At 37.7% G+C, this 18974-nt stretch overlaps 1 protein-coding gene across 8 annotated transcripts in view; it reads right to left on the bottom strand.

Annotated features, from left to right (window-relative positions):
* Positions 1-18974, bottom strand: part of CAMSAP2 (calmodulin regulated spectrin associated protein family member 2) — a 112138-nt gene that overhangs the window by 38317 nt on the left and 54847 nt on the right. For all 8 annotated transcript variants that reach the window (XM_019430971.2, XM_019430965.2, XM_019430956.2 and 5 more), the window contains 2 exons: positions 13710-13871; positions 1729-1812 (listed from right to left, as the gene is read on the bottom strand). In XM_019430971.2, the coding sequence (XP_019286516.1) occupies positions 1729-1812; positions 13710-13871 (246 nt within the window). The remainder of the gene's footprint in view (positions 1-1728; positions 1813-13709; positions 13872-18974) is intronic.

Here is an 18974-nt window from a genome sequence, read left to right on the forward strand (position 1 = left end):
TAAAAACATGTGTTGTGCTAAGATAAAAATATGTATTAATCCACATATTTAAAAATGAATCACATTCATTCCTTCATTTACTCAGTCATTCACTTAACAAATACTGGTTGTGAGGTTAATATGTGAAATTGCATGGGGAAGTGCTATTATAACACAAAGTGGTAGTGGCGTCTGGGTGGCTCAGTTGGTTGAGCATCCAACTCTTGGTTTCGGCTCAGGTCACAATCTCATGGTTAGTGGGTTCAAGCCCCTCGTCGGGCTCTGTGCTGACAGTGCAGAGCCTGCTTGGGATTCTCATTCTCTCTCTCTCTCTCTCTCTCTCTCCATCTCTCTGCCCCTCCCCTACTCATGCTCTCTCTCTCTCTCAAAATAAATAAATAAACTTAAAAAATAGTTTTAAAAAAGTCAAAGAGGTATAATACAAGTAGTGTCCAGATTCCATATAGCTTTTAAGAAAAGTAAGGCTTACTTACTCTGTTCGGAATATAAATGGCATTTTTCCCCCAACAGAAATAATGTTTATTGGGTCCTATGCCAGCATATAAAATCCCTATTTAGTTCATGATGTGTATGCAATACTATAGGATTTAATCATTTAAATATCATGGAAAAAGGCCATTAGTATTATAATTTAGGATGATGCCATCTAACTTACTCCCAATTAGTTCCAGGCACAAAACTGGGGGCAGAGGTTTCAACTCCTACGGGATGAGAAAGAGAAAAGGAGGGAAACTAATAGGAAAGGACGGCAATGGCGGGAGGTGGGGGAGGGTGAGGAAGCAGGAGGGAAGAGAGAGGCAGAAGCTGGTAGAAGGCAGGGAAATGGAGTATGTGATCTGGGTGATGAAAAAAAAGATTTCCATTCTCATGTACCTTTAGGGGGAAAGGACATCAACAAAGTTAGGATGAAGAATCAAGTATGGATAGTATTTTCAGGAGCTAGTCAGTAAGCTAAATGAGGGAATTCACTGTGATGCCGAAACATCAAGTTCTGACAAAATTTTAGGTGGTCTCCCACAAAGTTTTCTGTTGCAGTTGATAATACACAAAACAGCTTTCCCCTTCCTTCCTTTTTTCTCTTTCTCTTCTTACAGAGGTATCAGTGACCAGGAGCATTAGCCCAAAATGAATAGAAAAACTGTATAATAATAAACTTTAAATAATCCAAATTGGAAAATAAGGTCGCTGAATAATTATAATTTCTTACACCTCAATTCAAATGCTACACAACATGATTAAAGAGCTCTCATTATAACAAAAACACAAATTTTCAAAGAAGGAAACTCTAAAAGCCACACGAATTTTTAAAGAATGAATCCATATTAATGTTGTTTCTTTCTTCACAGAATAACCATATGTACAACCTACAACTACTGGAATATATTTAAAAGGCTGGTCTTAAGAGAAGTCATTGTAAGGCTGGTACACTGAAAATGTTTTCTGTTGTTTCATACACTTTGCCAAAGGCAAAGTCATTGTTTCTGCCAAGTACTCCACAAATTGAGTTCTAATCATTAACAATTTTTCCTAAATACCTCCACCCGATTAACCTTCATTTTGCACTTCTACTCACTTGGTATTTATGACCTGCTTTCTAGGGCACACAACACCACCAAAAAACAATTTAATGAACATATCTATTAATTAATATATGTATTTCCCAAACAACACATACATGTGAACATACATAGTCTCATAAAGACACCTTATTTTCTTTGAAATATATACCTTTTGACCTCCTGGAGCTTCAACTGTGTGATGTTCTTTCAATTTCTGTTCTTGTTCCATAATGTCTTTCAAATGCTCATTTACCTTAAAATATAAAAACACTAATTTGAATTTATATTCAAATATGATGATAAAATAACATGCACCTTGAAAGGCCTGTGGTCAGATCTCTGATGTCAAATATCAGTACTATTCAAATGAGAAAGTTTCATTTTCCCAACCAGAAAAAAGTATTTTACAAGTGTTTCATTTGATATTCTGAAATTAATTCATTAATTTATTAAATATTTGTTGAGTACCTACTATATGTCAAGAATTGCTTAGAGTGCTAGAGAAAAAAGGGTACTCAACAACTTCTAATTTTAATGCTTAGGAAACAATAAAACTTTATTTTTTTAAAAAATTTTTTCTAATCTCTTATAAAAGAGATTAGCAAAAAAAATTATTTTCCCTAGAATTAATGTTTTCTTATTGTTAGAAAACACTTTAGGAGGGGCGCCTGGGTGGCTCAGTCAGTTGAGTGTCCAACTCTTGATTTCAGCTCAGGTCATGATCCCAGGGTCTCGGGATCAAGTCCCGTATCGGGCTCTGCACGGACAGCATGGAGTCTCTTTAAGATCCTCTCTTTCCCCCCGCCCCCTCTCTTTCTCCCTCTGCCCCTCTCCCCCGCTTGCACTAAGAAAGAAAAAAAGAAAAGAAAAGAAAAAAAACACTTTAGGGTTTTTTTTCAAATGGCACAAAGCATTATTTTATTTTATTTTCAATTCCAGTATAGTTAACATACAGCATTATAGTTATACAAGTTTCAGGTGTACAATACAGTGATTCACCAATTCTATACATTACTCTGTGCTCATCAAGACAAACTTTTTTTTTTTGGGGGGGGGGGGCCGGGGAGGGAGGGAGAATCCCAAGCAGGGTCTGCACAGTGAGCACAGAGCCAAGGCTCAGAACCATGAGATCATGACCTGAGCCGAAATCAAGAGTCATTTAACTGAATGAGCCACCCAGGCACCCTAAGATAAGTATATTCTTAATCCCCTTCACTTATTTCACCCATTCTCTTCTCCCCCCGATAATAATCTGTTTGTTCTCTATAGTTAAGAGTCTGTTTTTTTGGTTTGTCTCCTTTTTTCCTTTGTTTATTCTGTTTCTTAAATTCCACATGTGAGTGAAATCATACGGTATTTTCTCTGACTTATTTCACTTAGTATTATACTCTCTAGATCTATCCATGCTGTTGCAAATGGCAAGATTTCCTTTTTTTTAGTGACTGAATAATATTTTATTGTGTGTGTGTGTATATATATATATATATATATATATATATATATATATATATATATGTATAGAAAACCCTTTGAATCAAGTTCTTAATCTGTAATTTCATAGATATGTCCTTGAACCATGAGCGGGTTTTAGTGCGGTCATAATGCCACAGCTAAATTAGATGAAAAAAATTTCTGTATGAGAACTTTTCTGGGAGAAGGTTTAATTTATCTCCCAAAGATTATTCAAACAGTCCATAATCCAAAAAGGTTAAGAAACAGTCTATGTACTGCATAAAATATTTCTTAAGAATAGTTTAAACAATTCTGGATTTTGAGCTAATAATTTTAAGGTCACTCTAATAATAATAAAGTTCAAATTTATTAATTCTGGCACTCTGGAAAACATTATGCCATTATCAACCACTATAACTCTAAACTAAATCAATAATTTTCTGAACTCTTCTATTGCCTAAAATTCAGTTCAGTGGCTAAAAACAAATAGAGAATTTTAATTTATGATAAATTTAATGAACAATAGTCACTAAGAGTCTTCTATACTCATGATATTTCTAAGGGGTTGTAAGGAATTTAATCAACAAATTTATTTTGGCACGTGAATCTGCAGCGTTCTAAGATTTCCTAGTTGCTCTCTTACTTCGATCATCGGTTTGGTTAAACAAAATAGAAGAGACAGCAGAATTAGAAAAGACCTAGCTTAGATTCAAAACCTGTACTTACAAGCTGTGACCTCAATAATTTCTTGATACTTCTGAGCCTTAGATACTTTTTAATAAAAGCTATTTCATAAAGCAGTTGGGATATTATGGCTCTAAAATGGTCCCCACTGAACCCCTGGAGTGTGGGCTGGACCTATATTTCTAACCAACAGGACACAACTAAGGTGACAACTAAGGTGATATCACTTCAGAGATCAAGTTACATAACATTCTAATTTCCATCTTGCTAGCCAACTCTGGCTGGCTTTGATGAAGCACGCTGCCAAACTGTTAGCTGCCCTGTGGAGAGGCCCACATGGCAAGAACCTGCCAACCTTGCCTTCAGCCCAGAGACAGTAAGAAACTGGGGTCCTCGGTCCAACTGCCTGCAATGGACACTGCCAACAACCACATGAACTTGGAAGTGGATCATTCTGTAGTCATACGTTGAGATAACACTACAGGTCTGGCCAATGCCTTGACTGCAACCTGGCCGGACTCAGAGAGGATGCAAGGAAGCAGGGCCTGGATCTGTGACCCACAGAAACTGATAATACTGAAATTATTATAATAAATAGGTGATTAAATAAATAAGCAACTGAGAAAACACAGAGGACAACAGAAATAATATACAAAATATACCAAGTAAAGTACATGATACATAGCACATGTTCCATAGATTCTTATAAACAATATATCCTCAAAGTTATACCAGATAGTTAAATCTCTATAGGGGCTTTAACAAACCTTAATAAAATACTTTAAGGTGATGTAATGGTATAAGTCATCCTAAATACCAAAATCATGATAATGAGAAAATTTTACATGTTGATAATTCATTAACTTTCATAATAGAAAAAAAGAAAACTACAAGACATGTTGCAGACATGACAAGACATGACATGCTACTTAACCTACCTGGGTACCCAAAACAGTGAAGTGAAATAATTAGCTTATTATAATAATTAGCTTTATGAATATAATAATTGGCTTATTAATAATTATTAATAATTAGTTCCCAAATGCTGGTTAGAAAGTTCTACTACTGAAGTTGAATCATGATATTTTTTTGTACATCTCAAGGAAAAAAATTAAAGGGATGTGATGTATTAGAGAGCTCATCATGACTCAGAGGGAGGTCACCATCTGAACAAGTGCTGAGGACTAGTGAACTAGACAACAAAAAACAATATTTGGCTTTAGTAGTATGAATTAGGTAAAAATAAATTTGTTAAAATGATATATTAGATTTAAAATATCTATTAATTTAAAAATGTACATTAGCTTTTAATTTTTTCATTTTATTTATTTATTGATTGATTGATTGATTTTTTAATTTTATTTCAAGTGAGTTAATATACAGTGTAGTCTTGGCTTCAGAGGTAGAACCCAGTGATTCATCTCTTACATATGACACCCAGTGCTCATCCCAAAAAGTGCCCTCTTTAATAATGCCCATCACCCATTTAACCCATCCCCCACCCATCTCCCCTCTAGCAACCCTCAGTTTGTTCTGTCGGGAAGCCTGACTGACTCAATCTATACAGCATGTGACTCTTGATCTGGGCATTGTGAGATCCACCCCCACGATGGGTGTATAGATTACTTTAAACATTTTTTTTTATTTAAAATACAAATAGTAATGTGTATCCTTGCCTTAGTATAAGTCTAAAGTTATTCAGTATTTTACCTTCCTCGTGAATAATACAAAAACCTCAGAAAGCCTTTAAATCAAATCATACCCTTTCATCTCCATGCTTTTTCATTCAGAATTATAGTTTGCTTCTTATGGGCCTCAAAATGAGATATTATGATTTTTTATAATACTTATTTAGATTTACACAAATGTGTAACAATTCTGCTTTTTATCATCGCTTCCTACATCCCACCTCTTTTTTCTAGGTTCAATTTCTTTCTTACTGAAGTACAATCTTTCAGTAGTTCTGCAAAGGTGAGTAATGAACCGCCTTTCTTTGAACAAATCTTAGTATCACCTTTAATCTTGAATAAAAGGTCTAGAACCCTAGGTTCATTATTATTTTTCTTCAGCACTTTGAAGACTTTGCTACACTGTCTTCTGTGTGCAAATATTACTACTGAGAAGGCTACTACAGTCTAACTGCCATTCTTTTCAGAGGCTCTGTCTTGAATTTTTAGAGTTCTGAAGATTTATGATATGTGTCGGTATGGATCTGTATTAATTTATCCTGGTTGGAACTCATTGTGATTCCTGAATTTGAAAGTTTGTATCTTTCAATGGTTGTAGAAAATTGTGTATTTCTTCAAATATATTCTCTCTTCCCCGCTTCTCTCTGGTAATCTCTTTTTGGAATTCCAATTAGGAATTCCATTAATCTTGATTTCATATATTCCATCTCATCTCTCTGGGCTTCATTCTGGGTAACTTCCTTTCGGCAAGTAATTCCCTCTTTACATCTAATCTTCTATTTTAAACTTTTGATTTTTAATGAACAACATTTTTGATTTCTGAAGTTATTTTGGTTATTTTTCCGTTATGTCCCCATGGGGCCTTATTCTTTCCTATAGTTTTTATTCCATGTTTTATTTCCAGTCATTTAAACATTTATTTTTGGGGCCCCTGGGTGGCTCAGTCAGTTAAGCGGCCGACTTCGGCTCAGGTCATGATCTCACAGTTTGTGAGTTCAAGCCCCGGGTCGGGCTCTGTGCTGACAGCTCAGAGCCTGGAGCCTGCTTCGGATTCTGTGTCTCCCACTTTCTCTGCCTCTCCCCCACTTGTGCTCGCTCGCTCTCTCTCAAACATAAATAAATAAAATGTAAAAAAAAAAAACCCCACACATTTATTTTTATAGTCTCAGAACCTTACTCTCTGAGGTTCTTGCAATGTAACCCTCACTTCTCCATGTGTTTCATAATTTTTGATTGTCAGTACTTTTGAATTTGCAGCAAAGACTCTCCCTCCCCCGCTGCCTTTGAGTGTGGAAGTGAACTTTCAGAGTATTTTTAAATTTGCTTCTCTGACAGGTGCCAGAAAGATTATTACTGGCCTAGTACTAGTATTTTGTTACTTTGTTGCCTTCTCCCATTTTCCTTGATCATCAGCTGAGTGCTCATCTTCCTGCATGTTCAGTTAAGGAGGCCTCTTTCCCAGACCTAGAGGGAAACTCATAATCAGCCTAAGAAAATCATGATAGCCTCATTCTTCTTGCTAAAAGATGGTTTAGGTACAGGCAAAAGAATCTATCTTAGACAACAGGACCTCCTGGTGGGAAGACAATCTGAGGGCAAGTTTTCTTTGTAAACAGAAGAGTCCAGAATACCCTCTCATCTTTGCTAGACATTATTGTGACTGGGTATGATCCCTGCAATCACTGGTGCCATTATACAACCACAAATGGAAACATTGTATAGAATTAAGAATAACAGAATAGAGGGGCGCCTGGGTGGCTCAGTCGGTTAAGGGTCTGACTTCAGCTCAGGTCATGATCTCGCAGTCTGTGGGTTCGAGCCCTGCATCAGGCTCTGTGCTGACAGCTCAGAGCCTGGAGCCTGCTTCGGATTCTGTGTCCCCCTCTCTCTCTGCCCCTCCCCAACTAGCACTCTGTCTCTGTCTCTCAAAAAACAAAATAAAAACGATTAAAAAAAAGAATAACAGAATAGGAAAGAAGGAAAGCCCCTATATTTTTGTTGCTGCTGTTGAGTCCCTAAATTAACTAACCCTGGATATGTCCCACCTTCAGTGATGTTGCTATGTGAGATAATAAATCCTTTAAGCTACTTGTATTTGGGTCTTCTGGCACTTAAAGCATGGCTGATGTGCTCCCTTTCACTGAGGGTCCAGCTTTCTGTGCATCTTTTGTGGGTCTAAATAGAGGTTGCAGTTCCTACTTCCCACAGCAGGCAAAACCAAGGCCTTTCCTTGTGTCCAAATGACTTTAAAACTCTAGCATATGCTTGACAGCCCAGTGGGAGAGCCACCAAAACTTCCAGGCCCCACTTTTCCTGGCACCTGAGAACTTCCTTTTCCTTCTTTAAAGCTCACCTCTGTAATATAAACTTTTCTAATTACAGTTTATCAAACATATGTCTAGGTGTTTATAAGCAGGAGGTTGTAGTCTTAATCCAACATGTTGCCAAAATCACTAACATTTTCTGTCTTGGTAATTTATGTGCTACAAAGCAGCTTTATAATTCACATGCATCTTGACATATTTTGATCAATTTACCAATTGTGTGGTGGGGAGAGTTAGGCAGAAAGAGGTGATGGGACTAAAACCTGGGAAAGTTTATGAGTTATTCTGTTGTTTTTGGGGGGGTGGTGTGTGTGTCTTCTTTTTTTTTTAGGTTAAAAAAGAAATACTTTCTAATTCACTGCTATGTAGTCGCAACTGATCTATCAGTTTGGAAATGTCTTCATGATTTTTTAAAAAGTTTTTATCTAAATTCTGTTCAAAAAGCAAATCGGTCATATATTGATACTTTAAACCATTATTCATTCATTTATTCACACATTCAACAGCTATTTACTGAATGCTAGTTATGTAACAGACATTGTATTAAGAGGCTAGGGATACAGTGATATATATAAATCCAGAATGGTCCCTATCCTCATAGGACCAAAAAAAAAAAAAAAAAGGGCAAGAGACCCCCAACTCCACCCCGCCAAAAAGGCAATTTATTAGGAGAGTTGTAAATACAGAGATAAGAAGAAAATAATGGGGGTGAGAGGGAGGACCTATTTTAGGAAGGCTGGGTGTGTCGCAGAAGGCCTCCATGAGAGGTAACTTAAGCTGAGACCTAAAAATGAGAGGCTGGCCATGATAAAAATAGAAAAAAGAGTATTCCAGACAAAGAATAAACAATATAAGCAAAGGCATTGTGGTGGGGAAAATCTGGTATGTTTGAGGAACTGAAAAAACAGTATGGCTGAAACATGGCGAGGAAAGGAGGGGTTACAAGATGAAACCGGAAAGAGAGGTAGAACCAAATAATGTTAAGGTTCATGTATTCATAACTTGTGGGTACCCCTGCATGAGTCAGTCATTTAGTACAATCTTGTCTTCTGTGATTTTGCTTATTTTTAAATTCAAATTCATTTTCTGCCAATCATGCTATTTTAGCCATGTTATTCTCACTTTTCTATGGTAGGTTTTTTATACCTATGGGTGTATTATCCAGAAAAAATGGCAACTGGGTTAGGGTAACCCAAAATAAGAGCCAAAAGGAACAAGGACATACTAAATCTGAGAGACCAGAGTGAAGTCATGATGAGAAAATAAGTAACAAACCTGGTGTTCGTAGAATGGAGCAAGAAAAAGTACACTAGGAGGTTCAGGTTGAATCAAATGTTTTCAACCTCTATCTAAAAACTGAATAGGATGGATATGGCCGCGTAAAGGTGCTCAACATTCTTAATTAAGTGATTTCTTTATCCTTCTATAAATTCCCAAAGTTCTAAAAGGCCTAGCTTAATTCTGTAGCTGTACCTACCTCTTTTATTTATTACACATCATCTCTCTGCCAAACACTGCACTAGTCTAGGCACCAAGACTAAAAAAAGAAAGATGGGCATTGTACCTATCCTCACAAAGATTACTCTACTTAGATTTCTTTTTAGTGTTCTCTTTTTTAAATGTGTATTTATTCATTCTGGGGAGAGAGAGAGAGAGAGAAAGAGATAGAGAGAGAGAGAGACAGAGACATTGTGCGCGCACAAGCAGGGGAGGGGCGGACAGTGAGGGAGACACAGAATCTGAAGTAAGCTCCAGGCTCCAAGCTGTCAGCACAGAGCCCGAAGTGGGGCCTGAACCTATGAACGTGAGATCATGACCTGAGCCGAAGTCGGACACTTAACCAACTGAGCCACCCAGGTGCCCCAAGATCATCCTAGTTTGTTTAAGCAATTAAGCAAAATAATTACAAACTCTCGGAAGTGCTATGATGTAAAGAAGACGTGTTGCAGCAGAAAATAAGACTTGACAGGTGCCCACTTCAGACAAGGTTGTGAGGAAAAAGTGCTGTCTAAATTGAGAAATGATGTGGGGTGCCTGGGTGGCTCAGTTAGTGAAGTGTCTGACTCCTGATTTTGGCTCAGGTTATGATGTCAAGGTTTGAGAGACCGAGCCCCACATCGGGCTCTGCGTGGAGAGCATGCAGCCTGCTTGGGATTCTCTCTCCCTCTCTCTCTGCCCCTCCCCTGCTTACTCTCTCTCTCTCTCTCTCTCTCAAAATAAATAAACATTAAAAACATAAATACACTGAGATGGGGCATCTTGGTGGCTCAGTCAGTTAAGTGTCTGACTCCTGATTTTGGCTCAGGTCATGATCTTACAGTTTGTGAGTTTGAGCCCCACACTGGGCTCTGTGCTGACAGTGTGGAGTCTGCTTGGGATTCTCTCTCCTTCTCTCTCTACCCCTCCCCTGCTCTCTCTCTCTCTCTCTCTCTCTCTCTCTCTCTCAAAATAAATAAAAAAATACTTATCAACAAAGAAAGAAACAATGGAATGGAAGCCGTGCAAAAACCGGGAGATGAGCTGCCCAGGAACGGGACACATCATGATCAAAGGCCCTGTGGGGAGGCAGACAGCTAGAATGAAGTGAGTGAAGTGTGAGAGGAGAACAGTGGCCCCAAGCTGAGAATGGAGAAATGCACAGGATGTAGGCCATGGTGCATTCTGCATTTTAAGTGTAAAATGAAGCCCCTAAAAGTTTTAATAAAGGAATGACATGATTCAAGTTACACTGTTAAAAAGATATTCTGAGATTTTGTTCTGATAACAGTGGAATAGCATGTATCACACTAAGCTCCCCAGAACAGCAGTTATAAACTGGACGAAGTACAAAAAAAGCAACTGCCGAAGGTATTGGAGAGCAATCAAAAGCAGACAGAAATGGGAAAGGATGTGACCTTTGAAAGGAGGCAATATGCTGAGTGAAATCTATGTTTTTCAAGGGCTTTCTCCTCAATTCACACAATGCACAGTGGATAGAACCAAGCAGAAAACTAGTTGTGTTGGATTGAAGAACTGAGGGAGAAATCGGAGACTGTCAGAATGGCTGGATGTTGAGGAAGATCCTGGAAAAGAAGGAATCACTGTGGAGGGACACCCCAGTTGCACATCTAAACTGCCCTCAAATCCTTGGCTGAGCCCTGAACTATGCACGTGTAGGAAAGACTCAAAAGAGTCAAGGGGGCGGTGGGGGAGGGAGGAGGGGGGAGGGAGGGGGAGGGGGGAACAACTGCTGAGAGGCTGAAGAAGCTGCCTGCTACGGGGGAGCTGGTGTGGCACTCGAGTCCAACACCAAGGTAAACACCTTGGGTTCTCCACCAAAACTTTAGAAGGGTCACACATGATTTAGAAGTAAAGGCTGAATTTAAGAGAAGTACAGAGAAGTATTCACTCGATTTGTCAAGATGAAAGCCAACTCCCAAACCAACTCAGTATAGGGGTGGGGATGGGAGAGAATGCAGAGAAGGCCGGTGAATGAGGAAATAACTCTTTGGAGAAGTTCTGTGTATGGAGGAATTGGGTTGGGGAAGTTTTATCAGAATGGGAAACACTAGTGTAAGTCTGTATTCTTGTAAGAATGGTCCAATAGGGAGGGAGAACTGGATGATGCAGGAGAGTGAGGGAATCACAGTGTGGTCCACAGACCAGTAGCATTAGCATCACTGGAGCTTCTTAGAAATGCAGACTCTCCACCCCAACCCCATAAAGTCAGACCCTGCATTTTAACAAGTTCCCTGGGGACTCTAATGCATATGGAAGCATGACAAGAACTGAACAGAGGACCAATGACAAAGACAAGGGAAGAAAGCAGAGTTCTAGAGTAATAAGTAATGAGAAACTGGTCTTTGACAGGAAGGGGGAGGGGTCACTTTCTCCACTTTAAAAGCAGGAAAGACAGAAAGACAATGAATACTGATGTGGAAAGGTTTACAGATTTGGTAGCAAAAAGAAAATTCCCACCTGATGACTTCCCATCTCTCGTCTCAAAAAAAGGATGAGGCAAGGTCCTCAACTGACAGTTAACAAGGGATGGGCTATGGAAGGTCTGAGGATTAGAGAAGAAAGGATGAAATAATTTTCAAGTGTGGGAAAGTGAACTTCTTAGGGACACACTTGTTGGCCTGGCAGTAAGCACTGAGTGTTTATCTGAAGTCTGTGCTTATAAATTTAAAGCGAAACTAGCTTCCTTGTGTAAATTTCTCCTTTATACCCATAGCTGCACCCTAGAGAGAAAGCAGGTAACTGAGCTCAACCAGGGTTGTGTCACATAAATCACAGGGAGAGAAAAGGAGGCAAAGTAACTGACAGTACTTGCAAGAATCTAGTTCAAAAAAGAAATCTTAACTGAGACTGTAAGAATTAACAGCCACAATGGTTTGGAACTCATGATAAAGCTGAACACTGTTAACGGTAGGGGTATTTGAGTAAGTGAAGGAATTATTTAAGAATGAGATGTTTGTGGGGTGCCTGGGTGGCTCAGTCAGTTGAGTGTTCAACTCTTAATTTCAGCTCAGGTCTTGATCTCATGGCCATTAAATCAAGCCCCTCCATGCTCAATGCAGAGCCTGCTTAAGATTCTCTCTCTCTGCCCCCCTCCCCTGCTCACACTCTCTCTAAAATTTAAAAAAAAAAATAATTAAAAAAAAAAAAAAAAAAAAGAATGAATGAGATGTTTGCAATAAGATGTGAAGGTTACATCCTGATGATTGTCCAGAGCTAAGGAGGAAGAAATCAAGGAACTCCAGGAGCAGAGTATTAAATGGGCTTTCTACATTGATACTGATAACGATGATAAATGAAGTTTTTTACATTTAGCTTCTCGTTATGCAAGCATTCAAGGAAGGATACCTGAAGGTACAATTTCTTTTAGATCTGCTCTGGTCTTGTTCATGGGTAAGGTTTCATTTTTTTCTGGAGTGATAGTTACAAACAAATGCAAATCAGGAGGAATTACTCAATTTGGCAAAGGGAGTAATAAGCTGACAATTTAAGCATCTTCAGAGCATAAATAACTAATCACAGTTCCATAAAAATTTCCAAGAGAAATCTACAATCATTACAGTCTTATGCAACTCAGTCAAGCAAACCTAAGAATCAGAGAATAGGAAATAGGAATTACTTCATTATTAGATTCAAAAAATACTCACTGAACACCCACAGTGTATACAACACCCTACTCTGAGTGCTGGAAATTTTCTAATAATCTGATATGAACTAAATCATTATTAAATGTAATTACAGATATTGTAGAATATACAGAAATCTATTTTCATCATTTTAACAGATTTTTTTTTAATCAAAAGGTAATGGGAAATTTTAAGTAACTTAAACAACTTTAGCTTTCATTTTGATTTAAAACAAAAACAACAATGGAGTGTGCCTTAGTCTGTTCAGACTGCTGTAACAGCAATAATCACAGAATAGGTGGCTTATAAACAGAAATGTATTTCTCATAGTTCTAGATGCAGGCAATTCCAAGATCAAGGGACGAGCAGGTCTGGTGCTTGGGGAGGGCCTGCTTCCCGGCCATCTTCTTGCTGTGACCTCACATGGCAGAAGGAGCAAGGGAGCTTGCTGGGGCCTCTTTCATGTGGGCATTAATCCCATTAATGAGGGCTATGACCTAATCACCTCCCAGAACCCCACTTCCTAACACCATCACATCAGGGGTTGATTTTAACATAAGAGGGGTGTCTCGGTGGCTCAGTCAGTTGAGCATCCAACTTCGGCTCAGGTCATGATCTCATGGTTCATGAGTTCGAGCCGCATATCACGCTTGGGGCTGTCAGTGCAGAGCCCACTTCAGACCCTCTGTCCCCCCTTCCCACCCCTCCCCCGCTCACATTCTCTCTCTCAAAAATGAATAAACATTAAAAAATATATTTCAGAATAAGAATTTGGAGCAGACAAAACCTGCAATCTACAGCAGAGTGGCAATATATGATTAAAGATTGTACTTTTCCTGGTTAGGAGACTCATTTTTACTCAAGTGAGCATATTCCTACCTTGTTTATCCAGTACATGACAGCATCCTCAATATCATAGGGCAAATCCGTGGCTTGAAAAAAAGCTGAGTACTGTTGAGCACAGGCAATTACTTTCTCTATACTGACCATTTCTACGGTATAAGCCATCATTAGGGTATCTATCATGGCCAAATGAGCACTCTGAAAATATAAAACAAGAACAGAGTTTAAAAATTACACTTAGAAACTGCTATTGATATATTTTACAATATTAGTAACAATTCCTAACAAAAAGTAACAGAACTAAAGACTACAGAAGATAAGCCTTAATAAGAAAGCACAAATGAGAGATAAGCTAACTGAACCAAACAAACTTATCACTGAAATAATTAGTGAGGATCTTTAAGACATTCATTCTCTTCTATTCAGGGAATGTTCCTTTTCCTGTTTTTCCTATTTTTGATAATGTTGTAATCATTTACCCAGCAATACAATTTACAAACTTCAGAGCATCTTTGACTATGCTCTTTCCTCAAGCTTCATAACCACATAGTAGAAAAAGTTTATAGATCCTGCTTCTAAAATGTCTCTCAAATCTGCCATCTTCCTCTTTCTGACTGCCACAGTTCCTGCGCAGACCATCAACATTTCTCACACTTGAACAAGGCAAAGGACGCTCTGATTCTCCTGGCTCCAGCTTTTTCCTTATCCTATTCGTCCAGCAACCCAGGACCCCCAGTCTTTCCTTTGCCTTTTTGTGTTGTGCGTGTTTGTTTGTTTTTAAATACAAAAGTGTTGTTACACCCTGTCACTTAAAAGTTCCAAACATTACAAAATACATAAAGTAGAAACTACCCCTCCCGGTCCTCCTCCCCTAGCAATGTGAACAGTTTGGTAAGTATTCTTACAAAAAAAATTTAATGCACACCAAATAGATAAACATTTACATTAATTACATTACACATTTTAAGTTTTCATAAATAATTAATAATTAATAAATAATGTATTTCATAAATAACCATTAATCTGCTCCCTAGAAAGTCTGCAGCAACCTTTATCTCCCACCAAGAATGTTATCACTGTGCCTGTTTCCCCACATTTTTTTTTTTGTCAACATTTGGTACCATTCACTTTTTATCATATGTGTCAGTCTGAAAGTTTAAAAAAAAGAAACACACACACACACTCATTTGACTTTGCATTACGCTGAATAACGATGAGCATCTTTTTACATGTTAAGCAACCAACTTGTATTTTTTCCCTTGGAAAACTGCCTGTTTATATCTTTTGCCTGTTTTTCTCTTTGAGATGTTCATCTGTTTTTATTTCTTGATTTGTAAGAGCTCTTTATATATTAGGTATATTAGCTCTGTGTCATTCAAATAGCAAATACATCTTCCTAGTGTGCCTTTGGATTTTCAACTTTATTTGTAGTATAGTTAGCTACGGAGAAGTTCTAAATAGATACTTGGTAAAATCTGTCAATCTTGCTATTCTCCTTTATGACCCAGAACTTATCTCACGTTTGCAAAAGGTTTCCCCACCCCACAAATACAGAAATATTTTCCTCTTTTTCTATTGCTTTAAATCTATCTAGAATTTGCTTTTGAAGATATTATAAACTAGGGACTAGTTATTTTTCCAAATCAGAGATTTCATCATATCACATTCTCTCATGAAGTCTACCTCATTTACTTTATATTAAAGTCCATACTCCTTAAACAGAGGTAAAGTACTTTAACAGCTGGTCCCTACCTATTACTCTAGCCTTTTAACTTACCATTTCCTTCCACCAAATCACACTCCTTTCAAAATAGGCAGAGAAGACTGCCATTCCCCAAATCTGTCGCCAATTTTCAAGTTTCCATGCCCTTGCTGTTGCTGTCCTCCTTATAATCTAGACTAAGTCCTGACATTGGCCTGATTGTTATCTTCATTCTAAAGGCTTTTTCCAATTCACTTTCCAATCAAAATGACTCATTTTTCCTACAGAATGAGTACAGGTTCCTACAAAATAGTGTTTATACCTGCATTAAATTCTGACTTATCTAAAGTAGGGCATGAGCACTGGTATTTTTAAAAAGTTCCCCAGAAGCCAGGGCTGAGAATCACCGACTTCTCTCATCATAGTACAGTTACCTGTATACAACCCTGTTTCCCTCGTTAGACAGTAAGACTCTTGAAGGCAAGGACATTATCTTAGTTATATTCATACTTCCTACACCTAACATGGTACCTGGCAACTAGCAAGAACTGAAGAAAGTTGGAAGGGAAGAAGCTAGTCTGGGGGGTCACCAGAAGGAATGGGGAGCTAGCTTTACACTGGAGCTTAAGAAAGTGGTTTCGACTAGGAGGTAGTAGACTAGCCTATCAAAAATTTAGCACTACTTATAGAAAGGCAAATACTTTATCTTAATAACAACAATCATACAACCAATGGTGACTCCTACTTATTAAGTCTAACTTAGGTACCAGATACTGTGCTAAGTATGTCATTAATATACTAGTTCTTTCATGTCAAATCTCTTCTGAAATAAAGCCGGAGATCATATACTTTCTACAACCCTCACAACTCTCTAAAGGAAGTATCACTTACACATTTTATATATGAGGAAGCTGAAGTTCAGACAACTAAATAGTTTGTCCAAATCTAATGGGCTCTTTCTATTGTATCATGCCGTTGGCAGAAATTAAGTTATTTAGTTAAGCAAGAAATATGTTTTGGAAATTCTAAATAAACATATGCACAAAAGAAAAATAGCCATAAATAATTGTTTCAAATTCAGATATTTTCACGTTCTACTCTACCCAGTAAGTCTTTTCCCGACTGCTACTGCCCAGGTAGCCCGGTTATTCCTTCAGAGTCGAAGCGGCACACTGTTATCACTTCTAGCACCTCCTTTCACTCAAGTCATTTATTTATATGTGTCCTCTCCATTCAACTCTTCTGGCCCTAGTGAGCAGACGGTCTTTCTCATCTTTCTTCCTAGCACAATGATTTAAGGAAGAAAGTTCTCAGAAATCAGTATTTGATAGCATTAAAAATCATAATTTGAACAAAAAGGTGGGAAAACATTTCAAGAGCCACAAAACTATTCATGTACTCTTTACCAAGATTTTTTCTCTTGGCAATTTATTCTACAGACATAATTTGAGAGGAAAAAACAGCTATGTGAATGAAAGTGACCATTACAGTATTATATATAACAAAAAGGAAGGAAACAATGTTACAACCATAATGAGCTATTTATGGTATCCTGAACTATTTAACAATAGGGATATGCACAATACAATACTGAGTGGAAAAAACACCGTACTATAATAATGTTCAAGATACACACACACACACACACACACACACACACACACGCCCCTATACATACACATACATATATGTATATACATACAAGTATGGATATATACATATAATATATATAAAAAGAGGAAAGGAAAAGGTGCAAAGAAAAAACTTACTTAGAAATTACCTTGTTATAGTATGCAAAACACACATATAAAATCTATAGTTTACTTCAAAAATTAGGATGCTAAACACTAAGCATGATTAGTAATACATTTTCAAAATAAAAACATTTTCTCATATTGTCTTTATAGTTATGTCTATATGATAATCACCCACTTCTTTAAACTAAACTTTCAAATTTTAATATGACTTTTTTTACCCTTTAATTTTACAATATGAGGTACAGATAAATTAAAAATTATATAAAACAGAAAGTATATAACGAATCTAGAAAAGATCAGTACTAAGAAAAAAATAATAAGCTCTAGGTCACAATGAATATAGAGTAATTTATATCTCTAGATAAAGCACACATATTAAATTTCTTACCTAAAGAGTTAAGATCAGAATAACAACAACTACAGCTAACACAGATACTATGTGCCATGTAATATTTTCAGCATGCAATGTTTTCAGCACTTGTATTAAACTCATTTAATACAACAACCCTGTGAGAGGGACTATTACTACACCTGTTTTCTGGATGAGAAAATTGTGTAACCTGTTCAGGGTTACTCAGCAAGGAGGTAGTGATGTAGGGATTCAAACCCAGAGGTCTGGCTCTAGAGCCCATAACCATCTCACATCCACACTGCAGACTCCTCCCAGTGCCCCACTCTATGGGGCTGCATACTGCAGCAGGAGGCAAGACAGAATCTTGCAGTTCCAACAGCCGTGGCAGAAGCAACAGTTGTGCACTGAGGCCACCGGGGGGCAGAGCAGAATATGCTATGATCAGCAGTATGAAGACTGCTTACGGAATAAAAAGCAGTTCCAATGAAAAAGGAAAGGCTACAGAATTCCACTGAATTTACTGAATAGAGCTTAAAGTATCATACAAAGGCCAGTATTAGGTTCTGTATCTGTGTTACAAAAATTTTATTTTTGTTACCTCCAATCAGTGGACTCTACACAAAACAAGTTACATTTATGTATTAGAAATTAAAGTTAATGCTATTACACAGAGGCATCTGGGTGGTTCACTTGGTTGAACATCCACCTCTTGATTTCCACTTCCAGTCATGGTCCCAGGTCATGAGACGGAGCCCCGTGTGGAGCCTGCTTGGGATTCTCTCTCTCTCCCTCTGCCCCTCTTCCCTACTCATCACATGCTCTCTCACTCTCTCAAAAAATTAAAAAAAAAAAATTAAAGGGGCACCTGGGTGGTTCGGTCGGTTAAGCACCCAACTCTTGATAGCAGCTCAGGTTGTGATTTCATATTTTGGGGAGACTGAGCCCTGCCTCAGACTCTGTGCTGAAGGCACAGTGCCTGCTTGGGATTCTATCTCTCCCTCTCTCTCTGCTCCTTCCCTGCTCTCTCTCTCAAAAATAAAGGTTTTTTTAAAATATATTTCTTTTAACGTTTATTTACTTTTTGAGAGACAGAAAACAGTTTTTTTAATATAAAAATAGCTATTAAGTAAGGAGAAGCATTTAAGTGTTATAGGTGAGAAATTTATTAGTCTCAAAAATTAGTTAAGATATAAGTCCTAGTATTGCATGTCTTTTATTATTCTTATATCAGATTTAGACATGGAATTTAAAAAAAATTCCTAAGAAGAATCCAGGTCTTGGCCTACTGTGGTAATAGTAGCTCTAAGTGCCCATGTCCAAGTAGTCCTAGAAGGGTATAAGAAGGAGCCAAGACTTAACAAATCAGTCATGAACATGAAGTATTTGAATCGTTCTGCTAAAGTGATATGCACAGCATATACATATCAGACTGGGGTTTGTCAGAGTTAATTCCAATTCAGAAAATTATACTTTATCATTTATTTATAAAA

This window comes from Panthera pardus, unplaced genomic scaffold (assembly GCF_024362965.1).
Source record: "Panthera pardus isolate Hobbes unplaced genomic scaffold, ASM2436296v1 HiC_scaffold_21, whole genome shotgun sequence".
NCBI lineage: Eukaryota > Metazoa > Chordata > Mammalia > Carnivora > Felidae > Panthera > Panthera pardus.